Raw genomic sequence first — 14179 nt, 5'->3', positions numbered from 1 at the left:
AGGAGGGCAAGGATCATTGTTGTCTGGTCATCCTTGGGTTTCTTCCAGCTTTGAGATTTGACTTTAAGATATTCTCTCTCATTAATCCACACCTGTGCAGGCACGTTGAAGGCAGTGGGGAATCTCATCATCAATATCTGCTTTTACTGGGAAGTGTCCCTTGGAATATGGGGTGGTGATTGCTTTCTAGGATCTTATCATGAACCTTTGGCATCAGAGGGCAGTCTGGCACAGCAGGGGCAGATTGATATTGCTCAATTGTCTTACAGATTGACCAGCAAGCCCATCCTATTGTATGCTTTGGTGAACGAGCTGATGATGACTTGGAACTCGTGCTAACCTGAGCACATCTACAAACTGCAGCATGACTACTAAGGTTCACATGATCTTTAAAACTAACACACTCTGTGCCTTAACCCACAAATGTAGGTCCTATCAAATGCAAGACTGCAGTTAAAATGTTCCATATTGCAAACTACAGCTAAAGGAGAAGATCAAGGTGGCTAAAGAGGAATACAGGAGAGAGCTGGGGAACAAGCTTGGGCAGTGTAGCACACAGGAGGTGTGGAGAGACATGAAGAGGATCACTGGCTTCAATCAGTCTATATGTAGAGGCTTGGGATACAGCCGTGAATGGGCTGATGAGTTAAACCAATACTTCAGTAGGTTTGACAAATGCCCTCCTGTTCACATCCCCCGACCCCCAGCACCAATGCCTCCCCTTCCACCAGTTCAACATGTAGATGAACAACATAGGCTACCACGGTCTACATCCCTTCCTTACCCTGCATCTATCATCTACACCTCCATATACCAACTAATGTCCTGATCTTCACCTCCCCAGCCCCCATTTTCAACCAACGCACCCCCAGTCATCATGGACTCACCTTCACCACTGAGCAGGTGGGAAGGGCTCTGAGGAAATTTAGATACAACAAAACACTGGGACTGGATGGGGTGAACCCCAAGGTCCTGAAGGAGTGTGCTGAGCAGCAGCGTGGAGTTCTCCAGCCCATTTTCAATCTGAGTCTCACCCTGGAAAGGGTCTCGACTGTGTGGAAAACATCACATGTGGTCCCAGTACCCAAGAAGGGCCAACCTAGAGAATTGAATGACTACCGTCCAGTGAGCCTGACCTCACACATCATGAAGACCCTAGAGAGGCTGGTCCTGGTGCATCTGACTCCTGGCAGTTTGCCTAGCAGGAGCACATTGGAGTCGATGATGCTGTCATCTACCTGCTGAACAAAGCTACTCCCATTTAGATAAGGAGGACAGCACTGTGAGGATCACGTTTATTGATTTCTCAAGTGCCTTCAATACCATACAGCCTTCATTACTGGGGGAACATTTAATGTAGGTTGGCACTTCCATTGTATCCTGGATAACAGACTACCTGACTGGCAGACCACAGTTCGTGTGGCTTCACAGCTGTGTGTCAGACATGGGGCTGAGTGTATTGGCTTCCTTCTTATTTACCCTGTATCTCAGACTTGAGATATTACACTGAATCATGCCATCTGCAGAAATTCTTTGATGACTCAGCAATAGTTGTGTGTATAAAGGGAGGACAGGAGGATGAAGACAAGGCCCTGGTGGAGGACTGTGTCAAATGCTGTAAGCTGAATCATTTGCAGTTCAACACCAGTAAGACAAAGGAGATGGTGGAACTTAGGAAGATTAAGCTTGCACTACTCCCTGTTACTACTGATGGCCAGGTGGTGGATGCGGAGAGGACCTACAAGTACCTTGAGGTGCACCTGGATGACAGACTTGAGTGGAGCACCAACACAGAGGCTGCGTACAAGGAGGGCCCGAGTCGACTATACAGGCCTCACCTTCACCAGTCTGTTGTTGCCAGTACAATCTTCTATGTGGTGCTGTGCTGGGGCAATGGTATCAACACAGGTGATGCCAACAGGCTCAATAAACTGATTAGAAAGGCTGGCTCTGTTACAGGAGTCAAACTGGACACACCGGAGGCTGCTGCGGAACAAAGGACCCCAAGGAAAATCCTGGCAATTCTCGATAATGTTGCTCACCTCCTGCAAGCTGCCTTGGCTGAACAGAGGAGCACTTTTAGTAAATGGACAAAGACAACTGTGCTGCTCCAAAGAGCACTATGAGGTTATTCTTATCCTCGGTCATTAGACTTTATAATGAGTCAACCTATAGCCAGGGAAGTGATGACTCCCTGCTGTTAGACTATTTGAGGTAAATTATATTTTATTCTTTCTTACTTCTCTTCTAATATTTGTATGTCTGTGCACTTGTAATTCTACTGTAACTTCGTTTGGGATCAATAAAGTATCTATCTAGCAATGCCTCAGGTACAGATCTTCAAAAATGTTGCTAAAATGATCACTAGGCAATACTGTGGTATGAAATTGGAAAACAAAAATATTTGTCCATCATCAACTCAACTATACTGATTTGGTAAATATCAAGATTGTTACATTTATTACATGAATTTTTTTTAAAGTTCCAAATAAAGCTGCAAACATAGAATCCAAGAATACAGGAAGAGTGCTCGCACGTATCTAATGTCAGTCTGTGCACTCAATTAATTTACAAGCTTCTATAAACATCACAGCCTGAAGTTTATTACTCATGGATCAGCTTGCAGGTGGAGCTGCAGTCTTCTGACAAAGTCGAGCAAGTAATCCAGCCATCTGCAACAAGGAATTCACTCCTTCTGCAATCCTCATGTGGGTATACCCAATCTCCTGCAGGAAGAAGAAAATTAGTTTTTTTTAAAAAAATAAATGCTGGTTAGTTGAATTTTAGTCATAAAGGGCAACCTCTTGTCATTTTGATTCCAAATATTTCCTTAATTAGGCTTTTATAATTTTTTGTAGCAAACCCCAACAGCATTTTTCTACTATGCACTATTATCTACTAAGGAAATGAAAGGGTTTGTCATTAAAAGATGAAAGATATGCCAAAGAATTCTTAAGTCAGTCATAATATGAGCTATAAAGAAGACAGTTCAACCCACGTGGAACTGGTCAACTATATCAAATTTACTACCATCTTCCCACCCCCCACCATCCCACACCCTCAAGTTCACTCAGAGTATTTCTGACACCTCCCTCCACTCTCCAGATTTTCTTGTCTCCATCTCAGGAGGTGGCCTCTCCACGGATATTTACTATAAATCCACTAACTCCCACTGCCACTTAGACCATGCTTTTTCCCACCCTATCTTGCGTAATGTCACCTTTGCCACATCTGCTCTCAAATTGAGGCTCTCAATTCCAGAATATCTAAAATGCCTTCCTTTTATCCGCATTTGCTCCTATTCCAACTCTCCCAAACAGAACAGAGATAGAAATCCCTTGTTCCTCACCTTTCACCCCACCAGCCTCTGTATGTTACACATTATTCTTTGCCATTTCTACCAGATGCAATATGACCCACTACAGCTTTTCATTCGAACCAGTCTGGTTCATTCATCTCTCCCCACCATCCCTCTCTGTCCTCACGACTTTTCCTGCAATTGTAGGAGATGCAACACATGCCCCTACACCTCCTTCCTCACCACCATCCATACAGCCCTTCCAAGGGAGGCAGAGATTCACATTCATTTTCTCCAACCTCATCCACTGCATACGGTGCTCTTGATGTGGCATCCGTTACATCAGTGAGACCAAGCTTTACAAAACATCTACACTCTGTTCACAATGGACATCTGGAGCTCCAGGTTGCTAGCCATGTCAATTTGCCTCCTCATTAACATCATTGGTCTTCAGCCTCTTTCACTGCCTGGGTGAGGCCAAATGCAAATGAGGGGAACAGCATCTCACATTCCACTTGGGTGGGTGGTCTGCAAACTGATGGCATGAACACTGAATACATCAGTTTCAGGTAATTGCTCTCCCTCTGTCCCTATCTCTCTCTCACTGATCAACTCAGATCCTTGCACACCACCCACCTTCTCAAACCTACTCCCCCCACCCCAGTCCACTGTTACCCAGTTTCTTTCCCATCTACTTGCCCATTATACTACATATTCTAACTATTTGGTGTTTTAAATCCACCCCGCACTGTTCCCAGCTGCCCACCTTCCCTCCCTTATCTGGTCCCACTCTTCATCTTCCATCTGCAGCCCTTCACCTCTGTCACGATCTCCTCCCCTCCCTCCCCACTCGGCTCCATCTGCCCTTCCACCCCTCCTCACCTTCCTCTACCTATCATTTAACCAGGTCCAGCCTCACTTCTTTATACTGGCTTCGACATTCTCAGAACTGATACAGGGTCGTGACTCAAAATGTCAACTGTCCATCTCCCACCACATCTGCTGCCTGACCTGCCAAACTCCCCAACAGTTAGTTTTAACTCCAAATCCCAGCAACTGCAGTCTCGAGTCTTCAAATTATACAGTATTTTAAAATCTCAGACCATCTCAAAGCACTTGTAACACCTGAAAACACTACAAGTGCTTTTGAAGAAATGGCAAGATGCAAAAAATAAAAATCTGACTACAAAATTAAGCCCAATAATAAAAGGACCACACTTCTCTTACATTCCACTTGAGTTGCCTTTTCTGTAAATCTGTACTAAATACTGACTAGCTTATATTTCGATTCAAACCAGATGTAGCCCTGAGCAATCATGTCTCATCTCATTAGGGAGAAAACATTCAACTTGTTTTTCCAGAAGAGTCTAAACATAGGTCTCTTTGAGCAAAGATCATGTTATAATAGCATCATTGCTCAATCTTCTCCCCTGATTTCTACTTGCTTCCCACAGGACCAAACTTGTGGTACAGCATTGAGTTTGAGGGTTTGCTTCATGATCTGCTCAATGTCACTTCCAAACAAGTAAACCCTAGCCTCAACTTGCCTTATTGTTCCTTATGGTTCTAATAAGATTGGCTCACAGATGAAAGAACCATCTTCCTACAACTACAACAGCCTAAATTTCCAATGATTTAACCAGGAAATGTTGTCTAAGATCAGAAAGCATGCTAGAATTTCAATCTTATTATAATCACACACAACTAAGGAATCATAATGTGCTTTTTGTTTTGCCGGTGGGGGCTGGGGGGGGAGAGGGGGGATTGTTGCTCACCGCGGCTTATGTGCGGGGGGGAGCTTTGGGGTTCTCATGTTTAGCTGTCGTTCATTCTTTGGGGCATCTCTGTTTTTGTGGATGTTTCGTGAAGAAAAGGCATTTCAGGATGTATATTGTATACATTTCCCTGACATTAAATTGAACCTTTGATAATGTATAAAACAATTACAAAAATGCTAAAAAAAAAAAATCAGGCCTACCACAAAACTAGACCCATCTCACTCAGAAAGCTCGTTAAATTAGCGTAGTTTATTTCAGTATACAAATTTACTTCTTGATATTCAATTTATTAACAAGTTGACTTACATACAAACAAGCATCCCAAAAAGTTTATATGAAAGCTGCTACACAGGTTGACTCTGTGGTTAGGAAGGCATACGGTGCATTGGCCTTCATCAATCGTGGGACAGAGTTTAAGAGCTAAGAGGTAATGTTGCAGCTATATAGGACCCTGGTCAGACCCCACTTGGGCTCAGTTCTGGTCTCCTCACTACAGGAAGGATGTGGAAACCATGGAAAGGGTGCAGAGGAGATTTACAAGGATGTTGCCTGGATAGGGGAGCACACCTTATGAGAATAGTTTGAGTGAACTCAGCCTTTTCTCCTTGGAGCGATGGAGGATGAGAGGTGACCTGATAGAGGTGTACAAGATAATGAGAGGCATTGATTGTGTGGATAGTCAGAGGCTTTTACCAAAGGCTGAAATGCCTAGCACGAGATGCCTAACTTTAAGGTGCTTGGAAGTAGGTACAGAGGAGATGTCGGGTAAGTTGTTTTCTCCCCCTCGCAGAGAGTGGTGAGTGCATGCAATAGGCTACTGGCGGCGGCGGTGGAGGCGGAAACAATAGTGTCTTTTAAGAGACTCCTGGATAGGTGCATTGAACTTAGATAAACAGAGGGCTATGGGTAAAGCCTAGGTAGTTCTAAGGTAAGGATATGTTTGGCACAGCTTTGTGGGCCAAAGGGTCTGTATTGTGCTGTAGTTCTTCTATGTTTCTAAAAGTTTTTGATTCCACCAATTGAATGTGGATACGCTAGCTGTTACATAAAATGGCTTTAGTTAGCAAAAAACGATCACTTTTAATGATCTTAAAAGGTCAGCACCATTCCTCAGCAAGTTTTTTTTTGAAATGGAAAACCCCGAAGTTTCATTGTGGTAATCAGTTGTGCTAGCACGTGGAAGGCTGTTGATCAAATCTCGAAAGAAAACTGACCATTACTTCATCAAGAGAACAACTCAGTTTAATGCAGCTGATGCTCAGACTACAAGCAGAAACATACCGTCAGCAGAAGGTTACTGAACAAAAAAACGGAGTAATTCTGGGCACAAAGGCGAGATATGCAAGCAAGCAAAATGCACAGGGTAAAAGTGATTTTAATCAAACTAAGTGCATGCTAAAATCAGATTAATTTTATGAATATGAGAAGAATGATTGTTCAGGATATTGTGATAAAGAAATTGGCAATTAATCAGAAAATGTTGAAGTCAGGAAAGATTAAATCATGGTTCAGATATATTATGCTAAATACTGAGAATTCATAGATAAAATTAAGTGTTTTAAAAATAAAATTTAAAGGAGAATCAATGCAAATTGGGCAGAAGGAAAAAAGAATACAGAAGTTAATAAAACAAATAGTATAAAGAAGTCAAGGCCAAGAACAAGTATACAGAATGACTGCGTCAATTAAAGGGAACTAGCAAAGGTTTTTATGAATATTGCTGGGTGAAATAACTTCTAACATTTTTGCTGAACTTTAGGTTCACTCAGACATGTGAAGGATCACAGCTGTTACAAATACCTAATATTAAAAATTTGGCAAATCGGCAGTTAGTACAGTGCCAGAGAACTGAGTTCAATCCGGACTAGGGATGGCGTCTGTGTGGAGATTTCTCGTTCTTCCTGAACCATTCCCAACCTTAAACTGAGCAGATTTCTGTCACAAACAAGAGAAAATTTGCAGATGCTGGAAATCCAAGCAAAACACACAAAATGCTGGAGGAACTCAGCAGGCCAGGCAGCATCTATGGAAAAAAGTACAGTTGATGTTTCGGGCCGAGACCCCTTGGCAGGTCTGGAGGGAAAGCAAACTGAGGAGTAGATTTAAAAGGTGGGAGGAGGGAAGAGAGAATCACAAGATGACAGGTGAAACCGGGAGGGGGAGGGATAAAGTAAAGAGCTGGGAAGTTGATTGGTGAAAGAGATACAGGGCTGGAGAATGGAGGAATCTGATAGAGCAGAACAAAAGGTCAAGGAAGAAAGAAAAGAGGGGAGGAGCTCCAGAGGAAGGCGATAGGCAGGCAAGGAGGTAAGCTGAGAGAGGGATGAGGACACTTAGGTTGGAAGAACACCACCTTATATTCCATCTGGGTAGCCTCCAACCTGACTACTTCTGGTAATGCCTGCCCTATATCCCCCACCATTTCTCATCCCCTTTTCCCTTTCTCAGCTCATCTCTTTGCCTGTCCATCGCCTCCCTCTGGTGCTCCCTCCCCCTCTTTTTCTTCTTCCATAGCCTTCTGTCCACCTCCTTCTCCAGCCCCGTATCTCCTTCACCAATCAACTTCCCAGCTCTTTACTTCACCCCTCCCCCTTCAGTTTTCACCTATAACCTTGTGGTTCTCTCTCCCCCCTCCCTCCACCTTTTAAGTCTACTCCTCAGTTTGCCTTTCCTCCAGTCCTGCCAGAGTCTCAGCCCAAAACGTCAACTGTACTCTTTTCCATAGATGCTGCCTGGCCTCCTGAGTTCCTCCAGCATTGTGTGTTGCTGAGCAGATTACTGGCCATTTTGGAGGGTACATGAAGAACAGACTGGGTAAAGGTGGTTAATTAACTTTCCTGAAGCAAACTGGTGAATTCAGGAGTTTGGCATATTAATTCCACAACTACCATGATGGGATTTGAACTGAGAACCTTGGATTCCTAATCTAGACCTCTGGATAAATAGTCTGGCAATATCACTGCCACTAATCCAACACAGTGCCCAACACATTCGACAACATATTGCTGTGTGTTCAAGTCTTGGTGTGCAGTCAAATCCTGAACCCAGGGGAAAACTACACTTGAGTAATTAAAGATCACCGTTAGAGTGATTTGCTCAAGTTTGTACTTAAAGAAACTTCAATTGCAAATACTTCAACACCTCTTACCTTTATAAATTCCAGTTTCAGGTACTCCTGCATTTGGAAAGTTTTACAGACTCTGAAGATGTTACCAATGATATCCTCAGGTGAATAGCCCAATTTCCAGAGATGAGCCACAACCTATAATAAACAATGTAAAAAGGAATTATGAGGAAAGGCTGATGACACACTCCATTGTTGTTTTATTATTGATATTTTTATTATTATTTATTCTTATTTTACAAAGCAGCACAGCATAACACAGAGCAGATACAGTATAGCATATTTACACAGCCATCCCACCACAGGAAAACAAATAAGACTTAGAAACAGTGTTACGTACCCGTGACACGTGACAGTGGTACCCTTGTCACGTGACTGGGGTTGAAGTTATACTGGACTTGAGGTAATGGTCTTGTGATGGTGGAGTGACGTCATTTTCCCGCCAGTAGAGGTCATGTGACAGTTTTTTTTTTGCAGGGTATAAAAGGAAGACCCACCCTGTCAGGTGGGGCAGTTCGTGGCGGGATTTGCCAAGATGACTTCATGTCACTGCGTGATTTAATGTGATGACGCAGTTTAGTTAAAAATGAAGTTTTATATAATGTCTAAAGTTTAAAAGGTCATTGCCAGTAGTTTCTTTGCTGGTTGTGAGTGAAGATAAGAATTTGGAAGATAAAGATCGAGAAGAATCGATTTTCGAGGTGGATTGGCTTCGACCTTATTTGATCCTCATTCGGAAGGATTTTGTTGACTGTTCTCGTGTTAATCTCCGCTGGAATAGCGGGAGATTGAGAATAGTGTGGAAGAAAGGTCAGTACCTTTAAGCCATTATATTTCATAAAATTCTTCGTGGGAAAGTTCAACGCCGAGGGAATCAAAGGACAACGACGTGGAAGAGAATTTAAATCGCTTTAAAAAGTCTCTCCTTTTAAAAGGACTGTGAGCTTTTGAACTTTCGGCATACCGCTTTAAAGAACTGTTTTTTTTCAATACCGCTTTAAGAACTGTTTGAATTGCAACGCTATTAAGAACTGTGAGTCTGCCGCACAGCAGCTGAATTCCGGTTTAAGCTAGAGTTTGTTTACTTTTTGGGGGGTTGGTTTTCAGTGTTTAATAAACGTGTTATTTGTTATAAAAACCCTTGCCTAACTCATATATATTTATTGTTGCCTGAATACGTAACAACAGAAAGAAGTTCTAATTTAAGTTTAAATTAACATACAACCAAAATTGATCCCACGTGTCTTACACTCCATTGTTAAATGCCAAGAATCACAGGGGATAAAACTTCAATTTCATGGGCAGCTAACTAAGAAACAAAATAAAATGCTAGCTAGCTAATGTGCAAATGAGGGAATAATATAGAAGAGGTGAAGTGACAGTATTGTGGAAACTTTTAAACAAGTAACAGATTAGAGAGGGTAGTACAGAGAAAACAGTGATTTAAAAAGGAAAGAAACGAGTCTCATATGGATTAAACAATGGCAGTAAATAGCAGAGAAATTAAGGAGGGTGAGTTAGTTATCACAATGCTTCAAAGGAAATTATCTAAGGTCGTCATGGTATTTTATGCATGTAAGGAAGGGAGTAAGAGATAGCTGTTCCTTGTGAAGATTTTTTTTTTGTTCAGTCTATCAGAAATACATTAGATTCTAGTTAATTAGACCATTGGTTAATTGGGGCAGCCGCTTATTTGGGACAATTCTTAAATAACAAAAACTAATTGAGAAAATAGGCAGAATTGCTTTTGTTCATTTTAGACACTAACCCACTTAATTGGGACTGGAATAGTTTTTAACAAACGTCAGCCGCATGCACTTTCATGGCCATTAAACACTACACTGTACTTCAAGTGAACAGCTTTTAAATATCACCAGATGGATATATTTGTCTCCAAAAAGCAGTGATTTTTGTTAGATTGTCGGCGAGAATAAGCAGCAAAACAATTCACAACTGTTTTGCTCTGTAGTTTCAGGCATTCAGGCTTGGAGATGCCAGAAATAGCCAGGAGTGAAAATGAAACAATGAAATGAATGAAAATGTAAATGTAACAAAAGAGAGCAATGTCGATGAATTCCTCCATCAATAGTATCAAGAACTAGTACAGCTTTATAGTAGTATTGATTGTGTTCCACTTTGTTCTGTATTTAATCTAAATACACAATTTGTTATTCAGTTTGTCTTTTTTTTTAAATACGTTTTTAACTATTTCCATGAAACAGTGTAATTTGGACAGCCTCTTAATTGGACCAAAACATACAGGTCCTGATGTGTCCCAATTAACCAGAATCCACTGTAACTTGAATAAGCAGAATAACATGGGACTAGGAGGGAATTTGGCAATGATACAAATAAATGTAGAAATGAAACATTTACACATGACACATTAATTCCTTATTTATCTTTACACATCTTCATGATGTAGTGTCCTATAAATGCTTAGGGAAAACAGAAAAGCTTATATTGAGCCAGACCGAAAGATGATTAAATTTGGCAAATGACCCTCTGAACAACCAACCTTGTATGCCTCATCAATATTTGCATTAACACAGTGCTGAATCATCTCTTTCACCAGGAGAGGATGAGGTTCATCACACACCTATTAAAAAAAGCAGTGTAGTTGAAGAGAGAACAAAAAAAGTATAACATCTTGTTTTTGTAAAATAGCTATTAACTCTTCAACCTAGGGATTTACCAAGGTCATTGTTTGAATTTTACTTGATTTCAATAATAAGTAAAACCAAAAACTCAATCAATAGCTTTGCAAATTATGCAAGTCAATTGGTCTGCATATGGCTGACAATTGTGTGTAAACATTGTAGTGGTTTTCAACATTCCCTGATAGCACTAGATACAACATAATAAATCTATTTTTTTTAAAGTGTTACTTAAAATAAAGGTGAAAATATATTTATATTGCAACCTAGCTTTATGTCAAGTTATTAAACAGTCCTTTAGAGCCAACTATTTCTAGAAAGAGTATTACCTTGGCTCTACATTGTACAATACTAATGGATGAAAATCTAGCCCTTTTGGATTAATATAGAATAGTACAGCATAAATTAGGCCCTTCAGCCCTAAATGTTGTGCCAACCTTTTAACCTACTCCAAGATCAATCTAACTCCATCAAGATAGCACTTTACTGGACCCCTGACGGGTGGAGGAAATGCAGGAGACTAAGGTGGCCAAGGACCAACAGAGATGGAAGACTTTCATTGCTGCCCTAAACACCAGTGAGGTATTGGGAATGTAAAATCAATCTACAGCTTCCCTCTCACATAGACCTCCATTTCTCTTTCACATTTATGTGCTTATTAAAGAGTCTCTTAATATCTCCCTAATGTATTTGCCTTTACCATCACCCCTGGCACTCACTACTGTGTGAACAATCCTACCTCTGACATCCCCAATACTTTCCTCCTATCACCTTAAAACTATGCTCTCTCATATTATATATTTCCACCCCAGGAAAAAGGGTGTTCGGTGTCTACTCTATGCCTCTTATCATCTATCAAGTCACATTTCTATCAAGGCACTTCAAATCCTCTTCATTCAAAATAGAAAATCCCCAGCTCGCTCAACCTCTCATATTATATGTTCTTTAATCCAGCAGTATCCTGGTAAATCTTCTCTGCACTCTCTAAAGCTTCCACAACCTTCCGATCATGAAGTGACCAGAACTGAACACAGTACAGGTTTCCCCCACTATCCGAAGGTAGAGTGTTCCTATGAAACCGTTTGTAACAGAAATGTCGTAAAGCGAGGAAGCAATTACCAGTAATTTATATGGGAAAAATTTTTGAGCGTTCTCAGACCCAAAAAAATAACCTACCAAATCATACCAAATAACACATAAAACCTAAAATAACACTAACATATAGTAAAAGCAGGAATGATATAATAAGTATACACTCTATATAAAGTAGAAATATTGTATGTACGGTGTAGTTTCACTTATCAAAGTCGGGAAGACAGTGAGCCAAAATCAATTTGGAGAAAATAAAAAAATCGGCACGTACACGCATGCACGGACAACTGCCCACACAAGGCTTCATGGTCATGGTAGTCTTTCTCGCGGTAAACACACGTATAAAGTGGGTGCCTTTTTCTCGTAAAAGCGAAAATCCTCTTTGGTTAGCGAAAACAGGTACTAATGTAGGTCTTTTGTAACAGCGAGCTGTCGTAAAGTGAATGTTCAAAAAACGGGGGACACCTGTACTGCAAGTGTAGTCTAACCAGAGTTTTATAGACCTGCAAAGTTATCTTGTGGCTCTTGAACTCAATCCCCCCCCAACACACCATAATAAAAAGTAAGCTTTGTTGGGCTGAATAGCCTGTTCTTGTCAAAAACATTCTAATGTTCTAATATCTTGTGTGGTAAAATTGGGCAGGCTAGGCTTGCATCCACTAATGTTTAGTATTCAGAGGTTAGCGAGAAAACGATCAAAATATGTAAGCTCCTTAAGAGTTTTAAACATTGAGTGTGGAAAAGATTTCATCTTGTGGGACAGACCTCTGAATGTGATATGTCTGATATTCAGGAGGTTTTTGATGAGGTCCCACATTACAGGTTGGTAGGTATTATTAAAGCACGTAGAATTACGTGTAATACATTGGCATGGACTGAAAATTATTTGACAAATTGGAAACAATGTGGTAATAATGGGTCACTGTGGGGAGAGACAAATATGCCACAATTTTATGAAATGGCAGAGGAGACACCTAATTTGTTCATATGCATACATTCAAATGCAAGTTCAGAGAATGTGAAAAATGCTCCACAAATTCAATGTTTTCCTTCCACAACAATGCACTTACCTTGAAAACATTGTCACTGTTCACAAAATCAAATCCTGAATGTGTTGATTGCAAGTTGTTCAGAGCCTGGTAAGATTTGAAAATAAGTTAATCTACATGCCAAAAGTTGAAAAACAATAACTAAAATATGCATAATTCAGAATATATACATCAGAATTTGTGTTCAAAAAGAGCTTGGAAACATTCAAATCTTACTCTACTTTTAATGCGAAGGAAATCTAGACAGACAAAATTCTAGAATATTGGTTCAAATCCGTTTATTATTAACCATTTCAAGTTGCAAATACGAACATTACATGGATAAACAGCAGCATCCCATCACAAAGGTTGAAAGCACAGAACTGAAATGCAATAAAAGGCTAATCACATTGCATCAGAATCTGAGAATGAATCTCTTCATTCCTTAATGAAAATAAAGCAAGCCAAATAAAACCAATAGAACATAGTGCCTGAAATTCCCAGTTCTGACGAGGTGTCACCAGCTAAAAGCAGAGACTAATTCTAAGCAGACAGCTACTGAGTGCTTACACCATGCTTGTCAAAAAGTAACTTCTTTGATGTACAGTTCCTATAAAAAGTACTCACCCCTTTGGAAGCTTTCATATTATATTGTAACACAGTGGATTAATTTGTTTTTTTTTGACAAGGATCAACAGAAAAAGATTTTCATGTCAAAGTGAAAACAGATGTCTACAAAGTGATTTAAATTAATTACAGATATAAAATAATTGTTTGCACAAGGATTCACCCCCTTTAATATAACACACCAAATTATCACTGGTGCAGCCAATGGTTTTATAAGTCACATAATTAGTTAAATAGAGATCACTTATATGCAGTCAAGATGTTTCAATTGGTTGTAGTAAAAAAATAACCTGTAACTGCAAGGTCCAACTGCTGGCGAGTCAGTGCCCTGGTAAAAACTACACCAAGAAGACATCTCTGCAAAAAGGTTATTAAAAAGCACAAGTCAGGAGATGGATACAAGAAAATTTCCAAGTCACTGGATATCTCTTGGAGTACAGTTAAGTCAATCATCAAGAAATGGAAAGAATACAGCACAATGTAAATCTGCCTAAAGCAGGCTGTCCTCAAAAACCTGAGCGACCATACAAGAGGGGGAGTGAGGAGGTCACCAAGAGACCTATGACAACTTTGGT

General features: G+C 40.5%; 1 protein-coding gene across 1 annotated transcript in view; it reads right to left on the bottom strand.

The window, feature by feature from the left end:
- Positions 1-2432: 2432 nt before the first annotated feature.
- rfc2 (replication factor C (activator 1) 2) overlaps positions 2433-14179 on the bottom strand; it is a 60747-nt gene continuing 49000 nt past the window's right edge. Inside the window, exons 9-12 of the mRNA XM_073053812.1 lie at positions 13020-13085; positions 10719-10799; positions 8225-8338; positions 2433-2726 (exon numbers count right to left, since the gene is read on the bottom strand). Coding sequence (XP_072909913.1) covers positions 2616-2726; positions 8225-8338; positions 10719-10799; positions 13020-13085 — 372 coding nt within the window. The 3' untranslated portion in view covers positions 2433-2615. The remainder of the gene's footprint in view (positions 2727-8224; positions 8339-10718; positions 10800-13019; positions 13086-14179) is intronic.

This window comes from Hemitrygon akajei, chromosome 8 (assembly GCF_048418815.1).
Source record: "Hemitrygon akajei chromosome 8, sHemAka1.3, whole genome shotgun sequence".
NCBI classification, from domain to species: domain Eukaryota; kingdom Metazoa; phylum Chordata; class Chondrichthyes; order Myliobatiformes; family Dasyatidae; genus Hemitrygon; species Hemitrygon akajei.
The sequence above is the reverse complement of the archived record's forward strand: the minus strand, read 5'-3'. Positions and strand labels throughout refer to the sequence as shown.